General features: G+C 45.9%; 1 protein-coding gene across 1 annotated transcript in view; it reads right to left on the bottom strand.

Moving 5' to 3' along the window:
- The window catches only part of LOC142777396 (protein Skeletor, isoforms B/C-like), a 253,917-nt gene that overhangs the window by 34,811 nt on the left and 192,264 nt on the right, over positions 1–26,842 (bottom strand). Inside the window, exons 12-16 of the mRNA XM_075881745.1 lie at positions 15,919–15,991; positions 15,492–15,672; positions 15,148–15,274; positions 13,844–13,986; positions 13,662–13,785 (exon numbers count right to left, since the gene is read on the bottom strand). Coding sequence (XP_075737860.1) covers positions 13,662–13,785; positions 13,844–13,986; positions 15,148–15,274; positions 15,492–15,672; positions 15,919–15,991 — 648 coding nt within the window. The remainder of the gene's footprint in view (positions 1–13,661; positions 13,786–13,843; positions 13,987–15,147; positions 15,275–15,491; positions 15,673–15,918; positions 15,992–26,842) is intronic.

The raw sequence follows: 26,842 nt of genomic DNA, 5'->3' as shown, positions 1-26,842 counted from the left end.
TTTAAAGACGATAGTCTTTCCTGGGGACCTTCGACGGAAACATTATGGTCTGTTTGTCTGTACATTTGTCTGTTTGTCTGTCCTTCACGATACCCCAAACGGCTGACCCCATCCACAGTGCCCACCAATATTGCTCAACATCCAGCGTTCATACTTGTGCGATTGTCAAATAAAAAGCAATCATTGCGCATACCTAAGGTACCATAACAACACGTCGATGTTTTGTATGTGTGCCTTTATACTAGAGAGGGCACACACAAGTAATTCTAAGGGCCATAGCGTTAAACACGCTGCGCTGACAGTGCAACGTGGTGCTAAAGATACAAGTGTTACCAACGCTTTGCTAAAACGACACGGTGGTGGCACCTGCTAGTCTCTTTGTGTTGTACACATTATCAATTCCGAGAATGGCACGCATCTTTCTCCGCAGGCGCGCACGCCTTCCTTCGTTTTCGAAGATAACTGCCAGATGGCGCTCGTGTCTAACGTGCCTCGATGCACTCGTTCGCCTCCACTGCACGCACCGATTTTCTTGCACAGAACATCAAATAAATGTTGTGTTCACTCTCTCTAGACGCAAGACTACCATCTTTCTACAGATTTTGCAATGTAACATGCAGATCCGGGACCAATTTTTTATTGACAATCGCACAAGTATGAGCATTGAGTCGTGATCAATAATGGCGGGTGCTGCAGATGGGGTCGGCAGTTGGGGTTATCGTTAGGTGCCGTTTAAACTTTATCGTTAGGGAGAAAAACAGACAAATGGACAGACTAAATTTTTTTCTGTCGAAGGTCCCCAAGAAAGACTATCTTCTTTAAAATTCATCGTCTCTGCTTACAGCGCGCTGCTACCGATGCGCATGGCTTACTCGCATCAGATGACCACGCACCACCATATATCCACTCCCCCAAAAAACATGGTGGTATGCGCGCATTAAACATGAAGCGCGGACGTGAATTCGACATTACGACAGTTTTTAAGAGTATTTAGTCGCTTTCCGAACTCGCCATGCAGATGTGAGGAAGTTTACGTAAGCAGCTACCAAACGAGTACAGGAAATTTTGTCTATTTTTGCATTCTGTTTGGGAAAAACTTTGAAGAACGGCGTCCCACGTGACTACGTGGAGTTGATTGCAAAGAATTTGCCCCCTCGAAAAACGCTCAGTTTTGCAGTGATGGTGATATATGGTGTTTCTTGGCGCAAGGGCTATGATGGGCAGTTTTGAAGTTAGCTATGCGAAGTTTTCTGGAAAATAGCTGCGTCAAGATTTTTCGACTTACCCATTCCTTCTGCTCAGTGATTAAAAGCAACGCGCTACACACCCTTCAATTTGCTCGGCTGTCCAAATCTGGATTTTTTTAACAGACTGCGTGCATACCGACTGTGCGCGTCATACACGAGAGAGAATTCAAATATTTTTTGAAATAATAACTGCTTAGTTGTAGACCTTGACAGCAACCGCAGCATGATCGTTTACCATGTCGGAAAACCCAAGCGTGACCTATAGATTTCGCATGAAACTTGGGGATAGAAAATGGTATCATATGATGTTGTTAAGTGAATCCCAACGAGCGTACTATAACCATGCGGTTTAGTCGGTAAAAAAGGCTCACAACCGAAAACTCATACATTTTTGCTGTGAATTACACTCGTTCTCTGCCACTTATAATTTCAGCTCTGAAAATTTAGACCACCTGAGGTTCTTCAGCGTGCACCCAAACCTGAGCACACGGGTCAACATCATTTTCACCTCCAATGCAAATGCAGCCACTGCAGCCAGGATACGATCCCGCCACCTGCGTGTCATTAGCTCAGTACCTTAGCCACTAAACCAACGCGAAGGGGCTAGGTGATGGTGTCATGATAAGTAATTTCGTGCGGCGAACTCAGAAATCATGTCGAAAATTTGCATAAACCAAAGCATATAACATGATTTTGCGGAAAACAAGCAACAGGCACCACGGCCGCCATTGCGAGTCTCGCCACCGTCTGTTATTGGTGGAAGCTCCATGACATCACGCGCGGGCCGGGGAGGTGATGCCGGGTTTATCTGTAGAAATCTAGTAGTTAATATTAGTATGACTAACTGTGGAAGTCGTAGCGAGTTCACTATATATCTGTACATTGTCGTGTACACGTATCCCGAAGGAGTATGGCCACTAGCGTGGGTCCGGTCTTAGCGAGCCACAGGGCACGTATTGACCATCGCCGTGGCGAGAACACGGTGCTTCTCAAAGTCGAAACACTTTATTGTGTGCGACCACACCAAAACTCAGTACGGAGCCCGTTGCGAAAGGTGCGGCGGGAAAGCAAATGGACTTATCCACGCCACGGGCGAGAAGTACTACACAGGGGTGCCGCAAGCACGTCTCCATGGGCAAAGGTGATTCACGGGGGACACCGGGACAAAGTGCCCGGTTGCTCGAGCGAGGGCAAAGGTGCTCGCGTTGGTTGCGGAGAGATAGCGATACGGGTCGGTGCAGACTGGCGACGCACTAGGACACCGCACCACTCTTCGGCCTAGAGTTCGAAAGGGGCGCCAAAAGGTAAGCGTTTGCCGCGGGCGCGAAGCGCCGTTGGCCAAGTAGAAGTCCGACGAGCCCTAATGGTCAGAAAGAAATGCGTGCTTACCCCATGCCGTGCCGGGGAGGACTGACTCACTCCCCCGACGCGCGCTCGCGAAACATCTCGAGAGACCCCACGCGTGGCGCCACAGTCGACATCCGCTACCGGGTGAAGGGGCTTAAACGTTACTCCTCGCTCCCTTAGCGTGGCAGACATCGGAGGAGGGGGAGTCATGTCGGGACTTGAGAACGGCAAAAAGAGGCGGCAAAACCCGCGCAAAGGCAGTGGGCTAGCCTCAATTCCCACGACATGTTCAAGCCGTTCGCCTCTGTAACAGTGACGGCCGAATACATGTCAGCGCTGATGATGCGGCACAGGAAAGAGTCCCGACCAGCCATGTTCAGCCACGTCGGAAACATGGACCATACGCATTAGATGAATGTCAGGACTTAATTTCACTGTATTGAGCTGGTACACAAAGTATACATTCAACCACAGATATTAAATCCAAAAATGGACAGCAGCATCGGCGCTCGCTTTCAACCACGTAGAGGCACGGTCCGCGCTTCGTGCGGCCATCATGCGGAAAGATCAGCTGTTCGTAGATTTCACCGCTCAGAGGGCAGCGTTGATGATGCAGTCAGTATCGCCCTTCACAATGGGCAAGAAGCATGCGATGAGTCTGTGTGGTACCGCGAGAAAGAAAAAAAAAGGCCACAATAGTGCTGCACTAGCGACATGTGCTTGGAACTGCGCTGCAAGCTTACGCATGAATAGTTTGGCTGTTATATTGCAGTTCTGTTTACAAGAACTTTGCTTTTTCTAACTTCTGGCAAGTACTACAGTGATCCTGTGTTTAAATACAAGCGGCATATTTGCGGTGTTTGAAGCGTGCAACTGTTGTGTAGAGTGCCTGATTTCGATGCTGTGTAATGATGTTGTCGTGTTCGTGAGTTTCGGGTTCAGTGTTGTGCTCTAGTTTCGGTTTAGAACACACGAGATTCTGCCGCCAGAGCGTCTCCCCCCAAAACAGAAACACTGCCTTCATGCATCAGCAGTGTGCTTCTAATAAATGAATCGAACAGACGTATGTATCACTGGCGACTAGGGAAACGTAAAGCCACTCAAAATAAGAATATGGTCCACTTCCAATGGCGCCTCTTCAAGCTTCCATTGAGCCCTTCTCGGGGAAGGCCTGGACGTCATGGATTCAACGGCTTGGATAATACTGCATGGCGAATTTCATCACAGCCGACGACAAGAAGAGAGTCCTGGTCCTGACTCTGCGCGGGCCGGGAACAATCAATAAAGTCCGCGAACTGGTAGCACCAAAGAGCCCAGGATATGTGCCATGTGAAGAGATTGTCCAAAACTTGGCTGCACAATACGACCCACGCTCATCTAAGCTCTACTATCGATGCGAATTCCAAAGACGCGACCAAACGCCAGGCGAGTCCATTGCTGTTTACGTTGCTGCTTTAAGTAAACTCGCCGCGTATTTTAACTTTGGCGTCGGGGCAACGCTAGCGGCCCAGGCGACGGTGACTACAACGGCCGCAGCCATCGCGCTCCCACTGGATATCATGTTACGCGGCCATGTCATCTGCAGTATCCGAAACGATCTCGCTCAACAGCGTGTGTTCGCAGAGAAGAACCTTACCTTCTAGACGGCTTTGGACCTCGCTTAGAGGGCGGAAAGCACGGCCCTGCAGCAGAAAAGTATCAAGCTTGAAACAGGAAAATTAGAAGAGCACCAAACAAGTCCAAAGAAAGCACGCGCGAAAGGAAAGCAGCACACTCCACGCAAGACACACTGCTACAGATGCGGCGGCTCGAACGATTCGGGAGGGTGCAAGTTCCGGAATTTCTGATGCAAGTTTTGCAAGAAAATGGAGCACACTAAAAGAGCTTGCATCGCAAAGAAAAAGCAGCGCAAAACTGGTACGCATCAAATGGAGCCGAAACCTGCAAGCATACAAGAGTCTGGAGACAAGTCAACATGGGGGCTTAATACAGCGAAAAGCCTACAAGCTTGTCCGAAGTTCATGGTGCCGCTACGCGTCAATGGCAAGCTTTCGGAGTTCTGAGTTTACTCTGGGACAGCGTGTTCGCTAATCAGCAACGAAACTTACGACAGAAGTTGGCCTACAAAACCGCCGCCACTAGCCTAATCAGAAGTAAATCTGCACACGTGGTCAGGAGAAGGGTTGTGCCTCGTTGGCACCGCTCAAATACAAGTGTGGCACAAGACTGAGGAGGAGGAATAAATGAGGAAGGACAGGGAGGCACAAGACTGAAGATTACATTCTGCCATTGCATGTCATAGAAGGTAACGAATGGAACCTTCAGGGCCGTAATTGGTTCAGTACTCTCAAAATCCGGCTGCAAGGCGTGAACCAAACGGGTAATGCAACGCACACAGAATCCGCAGTGCTGCACTGCCTATTATAAAAGCACGCATGTGTTTTAATGAAGACGTCACAAGCTACGAGGGACCATCAGTTTACACAGAGTAAGACCGAAACATCCCACCACGCTTTTGCAAGGCACGACCGGTTCCTCTTGCGCTCTGACCAGCTGTGAAGGAAAAATTAGATCACTTGAAGTGACAAGAATTCTGCAACCAGTGCAACACTCGGTTGATTGGGTAGCACCCTTGGTGTTGGTGCGGAAGAAGTCCGCATTGTTCAGACAGTGTGGTGACTATAGAAGCACGGTAAATGCAGCGGCCATGAAAACAGCCTACGCGCTTCCAACCGCTGAGGAGGTGCTGTCAACTCACAGAGGTGGAACAATGTTCTCAACGCTTGATCTAATTCAAGCCTATCAGCAACTTCTGGATGACTGAAAACACAGCAAAGGTTTCAACCGTGAATACAACAAATGGACTCTATGCAGTCAAAAGACTTCCATTCGTAATCTCAGCAGAACCAGCAATATTCCAAAAAATCATGGAGACAACTCAGGCTCGCCGGAACTCCTGGCATCAGCGTGTATCTCGATGACATAATTGTCTGGGGAGAAACGCCAGATCAACACAACAAACGGCTAGACCAGGTGTTGTCAGGACTGGGTGAAATGGTCCTGCGCCTTCATAAAAACAAATATCGATTCGGGGACAAACATGTGGAGTTATTAGGGCATCGCATCGATGAACAAGGGGTACACACGATTGGAGAGAAGGTTAGAGCCACCATGGAAGCACCAGCACCGAAAAGTAGAGTTGAGGTGCAAGAATTTTTAGGCTTGCTTGCTTTTTGCGACCGCTTCCTCAAGGACAGAGCGACAGTAACCTTACAATTGTACACGCTTTTACATAAAAAAAACCCAGTGGATATGAAAGAAACAGCACGAAATGGTATTTGAAGAGTTAAGACAACTCACTCACGACAACACAGTGCTTGCTAACTATGACGAGCGCAAACCCCTTCTCCTGTAATGCGACGCATCACGATATGGTGTCGGCGCTGTTTCATCGCAAGTGGATGAAAGTGGAGCAGAGGCACCTATTGCTTTCGCGTCCCGAACGCTTTGGAAGGCGGAACGGAGTTATGCATAACTAGACCGGAAGAAACTTGCTGTGATATTCGTTGTTGATCTATTTCAGAAGTATATAACTGGAAGACATGTGACTATCACAACTGATCCCCAGCCGCTACTCAGCGTCATCGGGCCGAAAAGACCGCTCCCGCAGGTCCTGTCACCGCGTATGACCAGATGGTGTCTGAAGCTGTCTGCTCACGACTACGACCTTTTTTACAGAAAAGCCAGTAGAAACCAGAACGCAGATGAATAGAGCAGGCTGCCTATGCAAGAAGATGACGATGAGCCATTCCCGCCTCGCGATGTTCTGATGCTAGAATATGCGATTGACCCCCAACTTTCGCCCTAGCGCATTGCAGAGCTATCGCGTGAAGACAAAACTCTCGCAGCAGTTATTCTAACAGCCTAGCAAGGAAAGCTACGTGCAATGAAAGGCGATGACTTCCGACCTTTTGTCAAACTAGCGCCTTAGCTGCCGACGCTCCAAGGATGCTTACTCGGGGCCTCTCGAGTAGTAATTCCGATCGCAGCTCACACCGCAACTTTAAAAATTGTTCACTCAGGGCACAGGGGCATCGTTGCTATGAAGGCCTACGCTAGAGGGTACCTTTGGTGGCCCAGCCTCAGCAAATACATAGAAAAGACTGCCAAAGAATCTAGACCATGCCAGGAAAACCGAAGGCCACCTGTGAAGGCACCCCTTCCAGAATGGCCAAGAGCAGCACAAGCATGGAAGACAATTCACATGGATTTTTCAGGACCCATTGAGGGCAGCATGTTCTTCATTGCCGTTGACTCATCCAGCAAACTGCTTGAAGTACGGCAAATGGCAAGCATTCAATCAAGACACCTAATCAAAGAATGCAGAAACGTTTTTGCGACCTTTGGTGTACCGCGAAAAAAAGTCACTGACAACGGCCCGTCTTTTGTCTCAGTCGAAACTGAAGAATTTTTCCAACGAAATGGGGTGAAACATGTCACGAGCGCTCCGTACCATCCTGCCACGAATGGTCAAGTTGAACGCATGGTCTTCTAACTTAAGCAAGTACTTGTAAAAGAGAAGGACATCTTTATCGCCCACCGACATTCACGTTTTCTTCTAAAGCAGCACACGACAACGTATGTGGGCACAAAGAAAACACCCGCCATGATGATGTTTGGTCGTGAACTTCTCACCGCATTGACATACCTGAAACCCCCAGACTCACAGAGGAAGAAGGAAAGGACAAACGGCGCATTCGCGAAAACCAAATGGTCTACGTGGAAAGATGGAATGTTACGGTAGCGGTTGAAGGTTGTCTGGATCTTTGTATGAGAGATTTTTGCATCAATGCATCTACGATTTCGGCCCCGAGCCGGAAATAAAATAAAGCACCCGTGTTACGCGATCACTTCTGTTGGGGATCAAGACTGGCTCTCATAAATATTATCTAAAGGCACGATCACGAGCTGGCCCAGCAAAAGGGAGATCGCAGCCTACTGAAGCCGCAGCCGACTTGTTGACGTTGATTGATTGATTGATTTGTCAGGTTTAACGTCCCGAAACCACCATATGATTATGAGAGACGCCGTAGTGGAGGGTTCCGGAAATTTCGACCACCTGGGGTTCTTTAACGTGCACCAAAATCTGAGTACACGGCCAGACATTTTCCCAAGGGACATCGAGTAAGTTTTCACCAGCAGAGATCAATACTTAGACAACATGACGTAAAACGACGAAAAAGGCACAAACCAACACCCTGTATTCCTAAAGGACGTGGAAATCACCGCAACAACCTTGGTTGACAAATACGCAAACGGGTGGCACCAAATGCGTACCAATCAAGACAAAACGCATGACGCCTACGCAAATTATGCTGCTGGTGCTCCAAAGCCTTCACACCACGTTCATTCTTCGTAAAGATACAAGCAGTGGCATCATCAGTTTCCACGCTCAAGGTGCACTTGTGTTTTCCAGAATGCAACAGTCAGCCTCGCCCACCAGAACTCCAGCATTTACCAGACTGCTGCACTCTCCTGTGAAGCTATAGTTTGATAGTTTGTTTACGGAAACTTCCTGGGACACGGAACGGTCTGCCCTTTTTGACAGTGTTCACTTCTGAACCATGCATCTTTAGTTTTCGTTGCTGTTCGTCTGACGCGACTTCTTTCGGGGGGGGGGGAGGGAAAATCGTGTGGGAATCATGTGACGTATGAAGGCATGGTAGGAGAAGCCGAATTATAGAAAGTCACACACACACACACACACACACACACACACACACACACACACACACACACACACACACACACACACATATATATATATATATATATATATATATATATATATATATATATATATATATATATATATATATATATATATATATATATATATATATATATATATATATATATATATATATATATATATATATATATATATATATATATATATATATACGTGTGTGTGTGTGTTTACTGTGTCCATATACAAGTTGAATTTCTCTTAACAAAATGCACCGCTGCCTGCATGCCTGCATACACTTTTGACACTTAATAAAAGAATAACTACAAATTTGCTGGCTTTCAATGGCGTTACGCCAATGGAATATTTAGAAAGTGGCACAATTTAAGCTGTCGACACAAAATGAGAACTGATTACAATGAAGTTACACAGATTAACAGACGGGCTACACTCTAAGGAAAATTTGCCCGAAAAAGGAGTAACGGAGCCCAATAGGCGCGCCTGATGAACGGATAGACCATTGAGAAGCAACCACAGAGGGAAGCGTGCTGCGTGCAAACCAATTAGCCTCCAAACACGCTCCAAACGAATGAACCGCTCGAGGAATGCGGGCAGTGCACAAAGCGTTGCCAACGTCACTAGCCGTCCTTCCCACTCCTGGCTCAGTCCTCCGTATTTTGCTGGCGACGGTTCGCGTTGTGTCGCCCTTGGAGTACTCGACTACGGCCGCCTGGATTCGACGATCTAGGAATTACGACGTGGTGCTTGTGTGTACGCTTGGATGAGCGTTGGTGGCTGCTTTTACGTTTCGCCGCACCCATGAAGTCTGGAGCAAGTATCGACACGTCCCCATGCCACGCTGTATATTTCTGGCTTCAAGATAGTCACGACCAACACATGACAGCAACAGTTGGGAAGGTCAACATGGCGGCCGAGAAGACAGCAGGCCTATCGGATATATAATAGTCCGACTCATGGCAGAAATCGGCGCTGGATTCTTTCGTAAGTTGGTTATCAATCTTTATTCTACTCTACTTGTCGCGTGTGCGATACGGATCGCACTTGCCGGCAACGGGCTCGGTCGTGTTGCATATCGTACGCACAAAATGCACCGCGAAGGTCAGCTTGGGCGTCTGCAGTTCGCCTGTGCTTTGCGACCACCTGGAAATCGGCCGTCATCGCCGTCAGCCTCCGGTACGCTCGCTCATCGAGTGCTCACCTGTCTTCGCCACCGCGATGAACTCTGGGCTCCCGATATTCGGCTGAGACCTCGTCGCTGTCTTGGGAGTCGTCGAAAACACGTTGCGGGTTCTCGTAACGAGCTTGGTTGTAGTATGTCGTGCACTGTAAGTGCACCAGCATGGGCTGGCGGGGCTTCCGCTAGCGTCTGAACTCAGTGAAAATTGGATACATTTGGCTTTCCCGTCAGTGGCGGCGGACTCGCGTTTGCGCGCTGCACTCGCTCGAGTTTGTGGAAAAGGGCCGCATTCCCGTGGATTTCTTCGGCGCTAGCTCCAAACCAGCTAGGCGCTGTTCGTGGCGGTGGCCAAGCGCATGCTCGCTCTCCTGTTCGATGTTCGCTGGCGGCAGACACTCCGCGTGCAGCGCCATGTTTGGTCTCGAGTTCGCTTGCTCGAGCTGAACGACGTCGCTCGCTTAGAACTCGCCGACTTGTTGGTGGCAGGGTGGTTCACGGAGTTGTGGCTGCAGCCGCCGCTTCTAAGCTGTTGCGCTACTGGGATCGAAATGAGTCTTTGACGATGTGTGATATCACGGTGAAATTATTAGCATGTCATATCTCACGCATGTTTTTTTTTCACCTAGCACGTATTTCTCATATGCATTCGTATTCATCCTCTGTCACGTGTGACTAACAATTTTTCATACTTATTATGCAGCCGTGGGCACACACCGTGCTGAAGGCTGTGTGCGCTGGCGTCTGCGATGCCTGTCATTCATCTCTTTTGTCAGAGCAGCTTCAGAAGAACTCTGCGAGATGTGAAGGTAAAGTTATTTGTGTGTCATCTTTTACACGCACGTTTTATATTAATTTGCACGTACTTGTCATATGCGTGCATCTTCATCTTTTTTCACGTGTACCTATTTTTACTACGTTATTGTACGTACAGCCATGGGAACACAACAGGCAGAAAGAAGGCTGCGTGTGCTGGCATCTGCAATGCCTGTCATCTGTGGCTTCCGTCGGAGGAGCTCCCCAAGGAGTGGACAAGATTTGACAACGAGACTGGACTTGTACACTTCACCATGAATTCAATTGAAAGAATAGAGAAACTTCATGTGTATGTAGAAAAATAAAGGATTTCGATGTCTCATGTTGTCTTTCGTTGTTGCCGTGACTGCGAAAGCAGTTACACATAGGTAGCCAACCACTTTTTCGCATGTTTTTTTTCTGCGCTATTTCTTGCTCACTGCGCGGAAAAACAGGCGAAAAAAGTATTAGGCCTGGCGGAAAATAAATAAAAAACAATGTTTCAACTGGGGATAAAAAGTTCATCCGGTTGGAGTACTTGAGTGGATAAACCGTTCGTCCAGTGAGGTGCAACTGTGTGGACTAACCGTTTCCCGGTAAGGTGTAAATGTGGGGATTGACAGTTGCCCTATAAGGTGCAAATGTGAGGACTAAATTAGTCTTTTGACGTGAATTGTGGAACTAACGGTTACTCACTAAGGTGTAAATGTGAGCACTAAATGTTAGTTCCTTGAGTTCGTCTGTGGGGACTAACTCTTAGATCCGGTGCCGTTTGTCCTTAAAAAGATTAATGGTTGTGGCAGCCCCATTTGTCCCCAAAAGGACAAACTACACACCCTTTTAACACCCTTTTGCCTTAGAGTGTATATACAACTGGCACTTTTCAATATGTTTTAGATAAGCCCTTTCGCGTAGAATTCATGACTCTGAGGTACACGCGTGCCTTTAGCTCGGTCTCCTGGTATTATAAGATCTTGGAGCTTGCATAAAGGAGCAATATAAGCGCGAAAGATCGTGTTTAAAATAAGATAAGCCTTTCAGAAAGCTATAGTTATCATTTCAACAAAAAATGGCGCGATAAAGCTGAGTTGTCACCAATATATATGTTGTGACAACGTTACTTATACTCGGGTTTTTCATGAAACAATCGAGCGCATGTGGACTAATGAGATGAACAGTGCTCCGGAGATCGTAGAGACTGCCGACAAAATGAGCGCATGATTAAAACGCGGTTTTCATACTTCTCCTCTATCTGTAGTTTGCCAGTGGCCAGCTATAATGCATCGCAGCTCAAAGCGCTGCTTGAATGAGAAACTAGGCGTATCCATGCAAATTTCGATTGTACTCTTTTTTTCCTGTGGGATGGCAGGCCCTTGAAACAGTGAATGTCTCGACGCAGTTTCAGCGTGCCTGCATATTCCCTCGCGCACCATGGCGTGTAGCAGGCGTGCACACACTGATAGAAGCTCAGAGACGCATTAAACGTTCTAAAAACGAGCAGTTGCACGCTTTCGCAGGCTACTGCGCGCGTTCCCAATTAAGACGCTCCTGAGATCTTGAGTACCATGTGACTACAGCGCCACCGCTACTTTCACCCGCCGGAGAATCAGCCGAGATGCTGCACGGCCGCCTCATTCATTCCACTGCCCCCTTCTAGTACACTGTAGTGCAGGCTACCAATATGCCTTTTTCAAGCAATTCTACAACGGCCCATGGTCGTGCGGAGCACTATAGGAAAAGTTGGTACGCCGAGAGAACCAGCTCTTTTCCCGGCCGCTGCTCATTGGCGCTGTTTAAGTACAAAACGAAAAAAACATGCCGCCGCTTGTTGAATAGGGTCTGAACGCACCTGCCCGTATATTTACGCAAGAAATGTGAAATGAATAACGCAGTCAGTGCAAGTATCACTGGCCGGGTGTACGTGATGAGTGGCATGCGAGTTGTTGCGTAGCAATAATACATGTGGTAAAAACATGCAATCAGGAGGAATGTGAGCTGGAACACTCTATTCATAGTTATTCAACAATGAACTGCTCATAAAGCGCTGTGGCTTTTATTACCATCGAGACTTGACTGGGTTGTTAACACAAGACTGCTGAGAAGTGTTACAGCTATAGATTTTTAAAAAAGATATTTCTGAAAAAGTCACGCCCCCCAAAAAAAAGTAAACACATTCTTAACTTTGTTAAAGACGAAGGAATGGAACTAGAATTCACGTGCGATATATTTTGCTCTAATAATTTGCGGTTCCTTATAAGACTATTGAGTGTCTGCGGAGCCATATATTAAAGAATACCACACCTTGTTTAAGTCAAATAACCTTCGCTATCACTACAACACACGAAACTTAAATTCAATTATCAACTATAAACACGCGCCTCGGTTGTTGGTCTTTTTGTACCTCTTCGTGATATGCGAGATTCACCACAAGTTTCTTATATATGTTTGCTAACACGTGCGATAACCTTTTAGTTGTGAGTGAGCGTTTCTAGTGTGCATATTTTCTTTTGCCTTGTAGTGTTTATTTCAACCTGCTGTGTTAGAGTGCCAAAGGAAGTTAGTAGACGCATATGCTGCGAGCGTCGTGCAGTGGTCTAGTCAAAGTGTTTTAGTTTAAGAGGTTGCGCTTATTTCTAAAGCACTCTTTAAATATACCAAAACTGTACAATTTACCCGTAAACAGCGTCAAAGCACATTGATTCCGAATGCATCCGTGAATTTATGGACAGTGCGTGTACCTTTTAGGAAAACAAGTTGCAGTGTTTTTTTTTATTTATGCCGAAGGTGTACTGACGCTAGAGGATAATAATAAGTCACAGACGGGCAAACTGACACTTCTCGGCCGCTCAGCTGGTTGAACATGAGGACAAGTGCAAATCGTTGTCATGCCATCGCACTCAAACACTGCAGTTTGTGAGTGAATCACGCAGTTCAATATCACACCTTGCCCAGTTCACTTGATTTGAGAAGCGCTGGCATGGTGCAAACGGAAAGTTGAAGCGTGAGGCCCGCGCGCTCGTCGCGGGGGCTGCTGCGGCGTACCAACTTTCCAATAAGTGCTTGCGCGCCCATTGCCGGGGCTAATGTGCTTGAAGAAGGTCCATTGAGTTGCACTGAACTTCTTCAGTCACTCTAAGTGCGCAAGCGGCTCTTCAGCAGCAAAGTTACTTAGGCTACCACTAATTTGTTCACAGGAAGTTAGACGTTAACCCACTTTTATTTAGGGGCACGATAACGCTATCATTGACGGTAACAGTATCATTACGTTAACGGTATTGCGGGCCAAGTTAACGTGCCCTTATTGGGGGACACGTTACGTATTACGTACCTGTGGCTAGTTTTCGGGAATAGACGACGTCGACGATGCCGTTTTCATATCGGGCCGAGACTAGCTGCAGGTCTTCGGTACCCCCGACCCTGGTGTCAGGACAAACTCCGCCATTGCTCGAACACTGAAAAAGGCACCACTACTTCTCGAGCTGTTCGTGCAGCGAGCTAGTACATCGTTACCTGTGCTTTGGACAAAAGGTAGTAGTCGGAGACAGAGACACGGCTGTGGTCACGGCGGACGAAGATGACGGCCACGTCAGCGCCGACCATGGCGCTTCTGTCCTTGTCGCCGCTAATACCGAAGGCTGTCCACTGGCCGGGAACTGCAAGTAAAGCTTGAATGATTGCGATGCTGAACGACTTTGAACGGCGGCGCTGTTTGAGCTCGACGCTGAATGCATGAACAGCTGAGTGAGCGAAGAGATAGATGCTAAGAGAGGGAAGCAAAATTTGAGATAGGGCTACAGTTGGTTATGTGTCAACAATTGACCCAGAAGCGCAGAAGAGGCAAGCGCTGTCTGAAAAAACGCCCACGTGAAATGGTCGCCATATCCACACCACGTAAGCGCACACAAAACATCATTAACTATCGTGAATAGGTGAAGCAGAAATCCATTATCGAACATGGCGAAACGAAGGATAAAACAAATGCACAAAAAGGTGCAAACAACGAACGAAAGCATATCATTGATGCGGACCGTAATCAACTTGTGCTGCCAAGAAAGGCCAGATTTTTTTAGTCAAGGCTACCAAGGGCTTGCAAACGAAATTACCCTAGTGGATACTTAAGGCCCCGACGATCCCTCTGGTTCAGGGACGGATAGAACAGGGCACATGGGTTTGTAAGCAGTCATGGGAGCAGGCTAAATTACATTTTGTAGCAGGCTTAGCGCAGCCAGAAAAGAAGAAGTTTGGAGCAGTCGGAGCAAACTTTCAGATCAGATGTTGGCCCGTTTCAGAGCACTTGGGACGCCTATTGTTTGCTAGGACTCTCTTCCAGTAAATTCAGCAAAGGCCAAGTTCAGGTAAACCTTGAGCAATTGAAGAAAGCCGCCTGTTGTGACCCCCCACTCGTTTCGAAATGTCAAAACATCAAATGCGAAAATCGCCTCTTGGACAGTGGACAAACGTTCTTGGAGCGGTAAGGAATATTAAAGGTCCTTTACTTCTATGGACAATGTTTTATAGACAGCATGTATATAAACTAACACGTGCGCGTTTATTTTTTTTTCAATAAATCCTCTGTTGGAAGACAACGCTTGTCCTCTTGTCTCTCATCCGTTTCTGCGCTGATTGTTGAAGAGAGAGAGACGCAAGAAAAAAAAACGATGTTAATTTAGCCGAGCGGAGAGGATATGAGAGTCGTGGGAGGAGAGTGAACGAGAAGGTGGTATTGACGATGGGTAAAAAAGGCACAGCGTGTCACTTGACTTGCGAACACGCAAAAACACTTTTGGGGCGTAGCAGGCAGCCCTATAACTCACCCGTTTGGGCACGCACGTGGAATGTGATGGTGTCTGTCTGCAGATGCCAGCCCACTTGTATTCGATTGGAGATAATGGCCTCGCAGTTCGCGAAATCACCTGATGTTTGTTGCGCCTGCACTGAAGACTAGAGCGAGACAAACACAAGCTATGTGTGAGTATCAGTATTACAGTTCTAGATGTATATTGTGAGATGAAAGCACCGTTTACATTAGAAGCATAGTGCGTGCAAAAGAAGCCATCGCAGGAACTTTGTTGACAAGCAATGTCTATAAGACTTGGTGCGAACGTCTTGTAGATTGTCGCAGCCAGCAAAGAAGGTTACGGAGCGCCGGCTTGCTCACCTCCTTCAGAAGCAGCTTTATGTTGGGAGGGACGTTGAGATCTTTGGGGATCTTTGCCTGGATGAAAATCTCTGTGTATGTTATACAGTAGACTGCGAACCAGTCTATATCGTCCACTGTTAGCTCTCCAGGCAGAGTAAGGTGTACGGTGGCATTGACGTAGCCCCTCAACTTCCGCACACTGAAAAACAATAGAACACATTGGAATTAGAAGGAGGGCCGTTTCCTACCACTAATCTCACTAGTTCATTAGAAATATAAATCTTGCTTGAGTGTCGAGCTGATGATAATAGCTGGCACTTTCCTAAACCGAAGCGGAGTTTTCCTTGCTTCAAACAGCTGATTTACCAAAACATGTTGAAAAACAAACAAACCAGATGTTTCTCATCACTGGGGCATGCGTTTATAGCCAACAATGATTTCATACCTTCCGGTCTCATCCGGGATCTTTGTACCATCTGGCCTCGGCGATTCTCCTTTCCCGGCGAGAAAAAACGCATCTGAAGAAGAAAGGTTTTTATTTAAGGTTGTTTTATGTGCCACCCGTAAATAAGAAAACGGCTAAAACTAGCAAACACGCACATTTTTACTGACTTCTCTCATTTATACAAGTCGTGTGGCTACCATTCACATAATTGTGGGCAATAAGTATCTGCAATCCGCCCATATACTAATGCAAGAGGCAAATGAAAGCCTAAATAGCTGCGCGAGATACAAGTGACAGACTTTGCAATTACTTCTAATAGCTTCCTCGATACCTTCCTTGGCATCTCTGACAGGTGACTTTGGGACGTTAAACCCCACATATCGATCGATCGGTTGGCATCTCTGACAAACCTTTCGGGGATTAGGGGGCTCATCACCGCAGCCTTTTCATCAACTCTGCGAGCATTATACGCTTAAAGTATAGTGCCTAGAATTCTAGAGACAATAGCCGAAGAGACGACACTGCGAGTGTGCTATCGTTGCTCCCCCTCTACAGATCGTTTTCAGTCTGTGAGAAGCGAGGACACACCCAGGGTTGCCAAATCCTCGAAGAGGAGTCAGATAATAAACAAATTAGCCAAACCAGAAATTTTCATATTATTTTTGAGCATAAAAATTAGCCAAGCTAATTTCCATTTATTTGAATTATCACACTATGAAGCTAAAAATACAAAGATATGCCTCACAGCAGTGTTTATGACATCAAAATAGAGTAAAAAAATGACAGCACATCCACGGAGTGAATGACGGTGAGTAGGGCGAAGGATCCATCCATCCATCCATCCATCCATCCATCCATCCATCCATCCATCCATCCATCCATCCATCCATCCGTCCGTCCGTCCGTCCGTCCGTCCGTCCATCCGTCCGTCCATCCGTCCGTCCATCCATCCGTCCATCCGTCCATCCATCCATCCGTCCACCCATCCATCCATCCATCCATCCATCCATCCACCCATCCACCCATCCACCCATCCATCCATCCATCCATCCATCCATCCATCCATCCATCCATCCATCCATCCATCCATCCATCCATCCATCCATCCATCCGCCCATCCATCCATCCATCCATCCATCCATCCATCCATCCATCCATCCATCCATCCATCCATCCACCCATCCACCCATCCACCCATCCATCCATCCATCCATCCACCCATCCATCCATCCATCCATCCATCCATCCATCCATCCATCCATCCATCCATCCATCCATCCATCCATCCTTTCTCACTTTCGGCTCACTTTCTCACTTTCGGCTCATTTGCCCGTCACGTCCTCTTGTGGCAAGTGCCGGAAGAGTGAAGTTTCTGTTTCAGTATTCCAGTTTCTCTTCAATCGGCGGTCTTGCGCACGCCGAGCCACATCACGGTTCTGTGCTGTGGAGATTGCCCTCTGTGCTACGGGTATCATATTTCTTATCTTTTGACGGTCAGTCAGCATTCTCAGGCTATCCGTTCAGCACTACCCAGCCACGCCTAGTCCCGTGCGATTACTTGTGCTTACGAGTGATGCAAGGAATTCGTGAATGACGTTTATTTTTTTGTTTAATGGGTATTAGGTAACGTCAGTACCAATATATTTCACTTTTTTTAATCACTAAGCCCTCGCGCGAGGCGCCGCCCACTCCAGCGTGTCTTTTGTTGTTTATAAACTGCATATTTGTCACAAATACAATACGTTCTGCTTCTCTGACAGTCTTGCTTTAGTGAATACCTCAGATTGTACACAAATATTGTATTTTTTCGTGTCGAGATATCGGCTAAGCATACGCGCTTTCAGTTTTGCACGGCAGTAATAGCACTCATTGAATCCACAAGGCATGCCACAGTTGATTATTAGTCACAGTTAAGAAGCATCACAGTTAATTTTTTCAACATTCTAGCACAATGCATGCGTGAAAGCACGATATTATATATTTGCTTGAGTTTCACTTGCCGCAATTATCATATGATTATCAGGCACGCCATAGTGGGTGACAGCGGAAGAATTTCGACATACTGCAGTTGCTTACTGTGAATCCAAACATGAGGACACGGGTGGTTTTTGCATTTTGCTATCATCGAATTGCGGCCGTCGTGGCCGGGAGTTGAACCCACGACCTCGATCATAGTCACGTGACACCCAATGCGGTGAAGCTACCACGGCGGGCGAAAGCAAAAAGGGGAAACGGGCAGCAAAGCGTCACCGGGCGTTTATTTGCCAGATGTGGTTAAAATCATCAGATACGTCAAACTGCATCATAACTGCGCATTTCTGAAAAATAAATCGATTGCTTCTGTCAATCAAGCCAAAACTTTCAATCGCACGCCTTTTAAATTACGCATGTCAGCACGGAGAGTTAGGACAAAATTATGCACGCTAACAGTATCTTTCTCTCGTCAACACGATTCTGCTTTGCCGTGCGAAAGTCAGCACAAGATGTACCTCTAGTGACCGCTGTGCACAGAAGCCAAGTAGAAGCACTCGCAATCGCTTGTGTGAAAAGAGCATTCCAAATCTAAAGAAATAGTAACCACCGCCGCCACAGGGCTAACAACACAATGACAGTACAATGACCGGAAGTCAACACGCCAGGCCAATAGAGAGACGAATCTGTAGCAGAGATATATGTAGGCACAACATGCTAAAATAATGTAGAACTTGTAGTATGAGTATCGTTAATTTACATATTTCGCGAAGTCACTAGCTCCTCCACTCAAGTAATCAAGCTGCCACGACCCCAACGGCCCCCGACATCGCTCACAAAAGAGCACCGCCAGGTGCGAGGATGTCTTCTTTGGTTTTTTTTAAGCGTTTGGTTCTTGATTGTGTAGAGCGTTTTGTTCCTAAGATAGTGAGGAAGTATGAGTGCCGCAATCCCTGGATTTCGCGGGAGACATTACAAATGAGACGGAAGCTTCAGCGATTGAAAAAATGTGAGTGAAAATGCATAATCATGAGCAGTTGCAAGAAGCAATTGATAAGCTGTCATCAGCAGTTAAAGAAAGCATTCTCAAAAATAGCACTATACTACCGCAACACATTATTGCCAGATATTATCCCTACTTAGATCCCTTCCCGAAAGGTTCTGGGGAGTTGTGACGCCGGCTCTTCATCTTCTGACTCCTTTTTTGTCATTGGTAAAAGTGTGCGGGATAACAAAATAGTGTGTGCTGAATTAGTTGAGCGTTTCAAAAGTGTATTTACAAGTGATGATGGTTGTCTACCATGCTTCTCTACAAATTTGCCTTCCCTTCCTGACTTTGCTATTGCAGAACATGGCATTCTAAAATTAGTGCTTAAAAATTATGTAAAGAAATCCCCAGGACTTGCTGGTACCACGAACTGTTTTTCAAAGCGTTATGTAGAATGGTGTGCGAAATACTTGCATGTTCTGTTTACAAGGTCTCTTAACAAAGAAACATTACCGGAAGACTGGAAAGGGGGGAAAGCTTGCATGAAAAATTACAGGCCAATTTCATTACCTTGAACTACCTGTAAGCTATTGGAGCATATCATTTAGAATCATATAATTGGTTTTCTCGATGAACATAAATTGTTAACAGATATGCAGCATGGTTTAAGGAATGGCCGCTCGACAATCACGCAGCTGGTTGAGATCGTGTATGACTTCGCCAGCACTATGAACAAGGGAAAGCAGACAGATGCCATATTTAAGGATTTTAGCAAAGTGAGCGAAAACGTCTCTCATGTTAAACTTCTTTATAAACTGCGCGCTGTGTTGAAAAATGACATGATAGGATGAATTGCAGTCTACCTAACTGGAAGCCGTCAGTTCGCTGATGTGGATGAAACAGTGTCAGATATAGTTTCTGTGAAGTCTGGCGTCCCACTGGGATCCATTCTGGGACTACTTTTGTTTTTGTTATATGTCAAGAATATCGTTGATAACTTATTCGCAAAAGTCAAGCTTTACGCGGACTACTGCGTGCGATATAAGAAAACAACGGCTCAGGAAGGCCAGATTAGCTTGAACAGGAATTTTAATAAGGTAGTTCATTGATGAAAGCAATGGCAATTGTGCATAAACTATGAAAAAACTGTGTACATGCCGGTAACATTAAAAAAGAAGCCACTAATCTATTGCTATGGCACGGAAGACCTTCTTTTATTAGAAGTTGCTCAATATGAATACTTATGCCTCCACATTGCAAGTGATCTCTCGTAGTCAAAACACCATGGCAAAGTGCTAGAAAATTGCAGGCGTTAGTTATTCTTAAGGCGTGTATTAAAACTGCCCACACACCAGCAGTACGTTTGTTGGCATATAAAACACTCGTTCGTCTTGTTTTAGAATACGCCGTCATTATATGTGACCCGTTCACTAATAGCAAAATTAGAAAGCTTACAGAAAAAAAGCTGTTAAATTCATCTACAATACTTATGGCCGTACTTGAGTGACTAACGTTGTATCTCAAAGTGGCCTACCTGCTATAAGTAATCGGAATCGTGTATGTCGTCTAAATTTCTATATTCAGTTTATAAAAGGTCAGTAAAGGATAGGCACGTCACATCTTGCCTATACGACAGGTTACGCTACCAGGCACACACACACTAGATGTTACTCCATTCACTACACGTGTAAACTGTTTCAAGTACTCTTTGTTTCCTAGAACAATAGTCGATTGGAACAAACTTCCTGATGAAACTGTTACACATAACTCATTATCCCAGATTGAGTCAAATCTTCAATACAAATCAGTTCCTTTGTACAGTTGAGATGTTTCATGTATTTTATTTTCCTTTTTTTTTACTTGTGCAAACAGAATTTTGGTTCGATTTGAAATTCGTTCGAATAACGTCATTTGCCTCTCGAAAGCGCGTGTGTAACAATATTCATACGTCCGTTTTCTATTATTATTTTTCTGTTGAGGTCACCTGTTATGTACCACGCTGCCACAATCTTGAAGAAAGATCGCAGTGACTATAAATAAATAAATAAATAAATAAATAAATAAATAAATAAATAAATAAATAAAAAATGAATAATTAAACAAATTTTTCGCGAACGACGACGTTGTAAAGTACGTATATATACACAACTGAGACGGCCGTTACCGCATCAGAAACATTGTCACTGAAGGGCTAGCGTTGCATGGTATCCACGGCTCATCGTCATACTTGTGGTAAGTGCGTAAATAGAATGTCAACAAAAGTTAACGCCAAAGAGCTCTGCGAAGTCGACGTGACGAAGGTGGGAAAAAATCACAAGGCCTCCGCGGAAAGCGCTGCACAGTCACAGCGAAAGCATGAAGAACGGCCTCTCAGAACCTTTTCTAAACAATCATTGGATAACTGCTGCAAGCACACTTGAAGGGTACCCACTACGTCATCAAACAATCATAACTTATGTGTAGTAGACCGGCATTTACTATGCTATCCTTCGTCATTCTTCGGAGAAGTGGGGTTCACCAAAGTATCACCATTACTACACGATGGCAAAAGTTTGCTTGAGTGTGCCGGAAACGCTGACATATGAAGGTAAGTTGACATATGAAGGTAAACGCTGACATATGAAGGTAAAACACTTGCAACAACAAATTTGGTGCGATTTTGTGTTGCATTGAGTGGGTGACGGCGATGAAGAATTACGCCTGAAGTGGGTATGTGCCATAGGTAATAGGTGATGAAGAACAAGCTTCTGTAATGTGTTGGTTGTAATGTATTTCCCATTGTGTGGCGCCTGGTTGTTGCTTTGATGTTCTAGAATGATTTATTACTCATATTAACGCGATTCCTTTTCTGACATCAAGCCGGACTTAGGCAAGTGCCAATCCTAATACTTCCCGGAACAACAATAAAAATAAAGCAATAGAAGCATGGCCTCCGAAATGGCAAGCTCGCAAGCCAAAACTGTAGAATTTATTCTTTGGCAGCGATCAAGAGATGGCACAACCTTTAAAATATTGGAAGTGTATACACGGTTTGAGGTCATCATTTTGCGGAAACATAATACGCTGAAGTAATTACTACGATCATTATTCTGTCGGCTGCGGTGGCTGCATTTCCGATGGAGGCGGAAATGTTGTAGGCCCGTGTGCTCAGACTTGGGTGCACGTTAAAAAAACCCAGGTGGTCGATATTTCCGGAGCCCTCCACTACGGCGTCTCTCATAATCATATGGTGGTTTCGGGGCGCTAAACCCCACATATCAATCAATCAATCATCATTATTCTGCAGTTGTTGATTCACTTCCGGTTGTGAAAAGAATAGATACAATTTAATTACATGTGAGTGTAGCTTGTGGTGTGTCGATGAAACATTAAAATAAGTTGATTAAAGATTACCTTTTTTTGTTCCACTGCGGCCTGCCGCAATTATTTGTTTTATAAACTTCCGCGTTTCTCATTGGAGTGTGAACGAACACATTTCTTGTTACCTCTGTATGCGCTCTTTGTTGTTTATGCCCCACTTTATTATTGTATGATGTGCGGCTGTGGCGAATCACAGACCTAGACGACGTGTGCGAACTAATAAATATGCATGCAATGAATCAGCTTTCCGGTGTCTTTGAGCTATTCATACGATTGTGATGACTTCCGAACTATCCGCTAAGAAGCCGCTCAAGGTGTCCACAAGCGTTTTTTTTTTTTAGTTTGTAGTATCGTCAAATTCCTCCATATGGTGCCAGATACCGCCTACTTGACGGCTGTGGTGCCCACATTCTACTACTTACATAATGTTGAAACCAAGAAGGATTTTAAAAAGTTGCTGGAGTGGAAGCACCCGCAATGGCTTGCCAGAAGAAGTGAAGCCAGCTTTCACCACTGCCAAGACGGAGGAAACATGCTCTTTTCTGGTAGTGCCCACTTATACATCAAGTGGCTTTGATGTGTTAGGTAAATGCTACGTTAGTTCTATAATAAAAATAGTTGTTGCCGACGAAATAACACACAGAAACGAGTATGGGTGAGTGAATCTCCAAAGCACTTTGCCTCTAATTAGACGCTTACTAAGAAAAATTAGTAACACTATGACGCACTTAGAGCACTAGGTGACCCGAAAGAGTTTCCACATTAAACTCTTTGTGTGTGCGACGCTTCGTTCTTATTCGTTCAACGGTGATACTTTATCATGCCCCTAGTAAGATGGTCACCGCAGCCGCCATTTCGCCAGAGGCACAGCTTCACTTCTGAACAATCATTTCCACCCCAGCAATGTTTTTAATGCTCATTGGTTGAAACTGTACCTATCAAAACTATGCACTGTTGCACCGAAACTGTTTTGCTGCAATCGCGTAAGTTTTGAAGGCACATCTTATGGCTTGTCGCCCCATAAACACGTGGATAACGTCGCTGCACTGTGTGAATCTGTGATAAAGACAGCAAACGTGGCCCTCAGTCTCCACGTGAGAACGTCGCAGTGTCCGTCTCTTTCGAAGTGAATGCCGTCTCACTGGCCGAGCGAAACGTACACGAGTTCCGTCATTCTCTTTCGCGAGGTTTGGATTCCCACAGGTTTGTCTGCTTGACTTCATTGTCACGTCGTTTGACATTAACTCAACAGGACCGTTTTTTTGTGATAATCGCTGGTGTGTACTCACTAACAGTGGAGAATCGATGCACGCACTAAGCCCAATCGCTTCGCTAACCCACGGTCAGCCATCTGGATTTTGAGGGGGGGGGGGGGGGGACTGTTTCTCCGTGGCAAACGTGAAGAAAGTTGCTGTTGCTTCATATAAAGACGAGCATTAGGGACACCGCCACTTCGCCCCCTAATGAAGTGAGGGTCACTTCAATTTGTTTAAGAGCGGTATAGTCTGCACCATGGACGACAGTCAACATTATGATTTTTACAATGTGTTTGCCCCGCTCAATTTAACGAGCAGCTTCTCTTTCTGGAGGAGGCATGAAGACTAGAATTGTGGCAGTTAATTGGTTCATCTGCATGAGGAGGAGGGGGTTATTCTATCAAAACCACCAAATGATTATGAGAGACGCCGTAGTGTAGGGCTCCAGAAATTTCGACCACCAGAGGTTCTTCAACGTGCACCGAAATATGAGCACATGGGCGTACAGCATTTTCACCTCCATCAGAAATGCAGCTGCCGCAGCCGTGATTCGATCCCACGACCAGCGGGTCAGCAGCCAAGTACCTTAGCCCCTAGACCACCGCGGCAGGACAGAATGGGCAGTTAATATTGCACCGACAGTGCAGTGTACATAATCTATAGAATTCACTTTTGCTAGCATGTCCCACGGCACTGTTAATGTACAGAGTAAAGTACTTCGTATTTCGCAGTAACTGTAGCGCACTTTTTTATTCACGTTAATCTAGAGCTTGTAACAGCTTTCAAACATAGTCCAAATTTGACCCTGATAATCCCTACATAATTTCGTGCGACGTTCGATTCTTCAAGTCTCTTTCTGTAAGAAGCACAACAGAAAACACTCGCTCCACTCCTGCGTTAGATTTAGAGAAACCAAGAAGTTTCATTGCTCCATCTGCAATGTCTTACGTAGGATTAGCACCTTATGCATCCTGGTTTGCTTATATTTTGATCCAGAATTTCATCGCTGGCATGTCGGCCCTCACATCCTCAACTTGATGAACCTGCCGAAGTTGCTCCTCAATACGGGCTCGGGACAACCAAATACGTCTCCTGGCAAGGCTTTCAAAGCGTTCATCCTATTCGTCCCCATAACAGATGACTGGATGTACATTCTGCAACTAGAGTCCCTGGAAAAAGAAGAGTGGCTCTCCTCTACGCATGCAAATGTTTTTTTATTGCGTCTGTGTCATTACCAGACCACGCCAACAACAGCTAAGACGCATTCACGGAAGAAACGCATACAGTGCATTGTGTGCGCGCACAGCAATAAAAACGAGCCTGTCCATCATTTCCAAACAAATTAGAACAGTCGACATAAACGTCATGACTGACAAATGCAGCACCACCGGAAGTGAAGATATTCAACTAGAATGAAAAGTGGCTGCACAAACAGCGAGATGCGTGCGCTTTGCGCAAGATTTCTATAAACCGTGCACATTCACTTTTTGCCAACGTTCTCCAAGGGTGGCGCCACCTATCCAGCTCAGAGCTTCAGTGCGTGAGGCGCATAGCGGCTATAAATCCTGAACTTTCTCACCGCCAGCTACGTTGCAATGCTGCCGAACCTGTGAGTTCTATTAATAGAGGTTTCTAGCAAGTTACGGAAACAAGTTACGGAAATACGACATGGTTCCTTTCCGTGTGCGCGTATAATGCTCGCGCATGCACACTCGTCTTCCGGTTCCGTATTGCCGCCTTTCGGTAACGTGTTTTCGTAGCTTGCTAAAAACCTCTAATAATGTGAAAACCATGGCGGCCGGGGCACCTTTCGGGCGTAAGCAACTGCTTCTAGAACACTAAGTAAACAAATGCGATTACACCGAGGGAGCCGCAGCCGGCAGTGTGAATGAACATTTGATGCTTTTTTCATAGTTTGCGCCTAGTTTTAGCGTTAATTAGGTGTTGATGCCACTGAAAGAACAATAGGCAAAATTGCTACGTAGCAATCGTCATTTATTTTTCTTTTGCCATCACCGCGGCCTTTTAAAGTTTGCCAGTCTGGCGTAAAGTAGCCAAACATGGCAACCCTGGGTACACCTTCCGTGGGGTTGAATGTGAAAAACGCGACCACTTAATTCACTTTGACAGTGGTTCTGTGATAGGGCCGAAAGAAGTCTGAGATGAAGGCCCAAGTTTTTGAATATTCAGAACCACCTGCCAACATGAACAACACGCTGAGAACAGTGCCTCCGAAACGAAAAAAGAAATGCAAAGCCTTCATAATAAAAAAAGAAGGTTCAAGAAGACCAATAACTAAATTCTGTTTCAGAGCGCACGTGTGGGTGTGAGGAGGAAGTTTGCATGTGCTGATCCAAAAAAAAAAAAAAGTTGCAGCTTTGCCGCAAAGGCGAAGCAATGAACGCGATAGCAACAAATTGGAAGGTCACGCGCAGAATGGCAAGCAGATCAAAACGTGCCCCGCGCTTCTCACGCACAAAGGATGCACGAAACACACTCACAAGTACAGATTAACTCGAATCTCAGTTGTTACTTCGCTGTGTCTGAAAAGCGTGCCCTTTTCGCAAACGGAAGCTGTGCAACGATTGCAGTGACCCTTGTGCGCCCGGTAACTATAACAGAATCGTTACGACGAAACTCAAAGGCTAGCCAAGATGTACGATTCTCCCCACTGCAAGATAAGGGCGCGCGATCAAGCGTACACCCCCTAATTCTCTACGCGGGCGAAAGTACACGTGAAAGATGAGAGCCACCGCGCGCTCACTGCGTCATCTTGCTGATAATGCTGAAAACACAATAGTTCCCCCTGGAGATGCCCGCCGACAGCGGTAAGTGGTAGATATGAATACCTTGACGTTATAACAAAGGAGGTACCTTTCGGGGGCCTTGTGGTTAACGCCTCGCATTCACGACGCCGAGTTCCGCGTCCGATTCCGCGCGCCGGTGTCTTTTTTCCTGGGATTTTTCTTCTTGCGTTTTCATAAATATCGATACGTATACATATACGGTGCATGGCGTCGACGTGCATTGAGGTCCACGTTGACGCCGGTAGCGAAAGCCAGCCGAGAGTGTTCATATAATTGCTATCGCAATAAAACGAACTATTCTGTATAGACTGTGCCTACATTACGAGCATCGAAACTGCGAACAGGGCCACCTACTCATGCCATAAAGATTCTCACAGTAGTGTAAGCGGATACACAAAAAAAGATCGCAAAGATTGCACCACTTGGCCACCTCGGCTTGCACGTTTATCACTCTAACAAATAAAACGTGAAAGAATAGCTGGTAACGCAGTGCTTACGCATATTTACGTAAACTTTGAATGAGACTTCCTGCGTAATGCCTC

This window comes from Rhipicephalus microplus, chromosome X, assembly GCF_043290135.1.
Source record: "Rhipicephalus microplus isolate Deutch F79 chromosome X, USDA_Rmic, whole genome shotgun sequence".
Lineage (NCBI taxonomy): Eukaryota > Metazoa > Arthropoda > Arachnida > Ixodida > Ixodidae > Rhipicephalus > Rhipicephalus microplus.
This window is presented reverse-complemented; position numbering and strand designations above follow the sequence as displayed.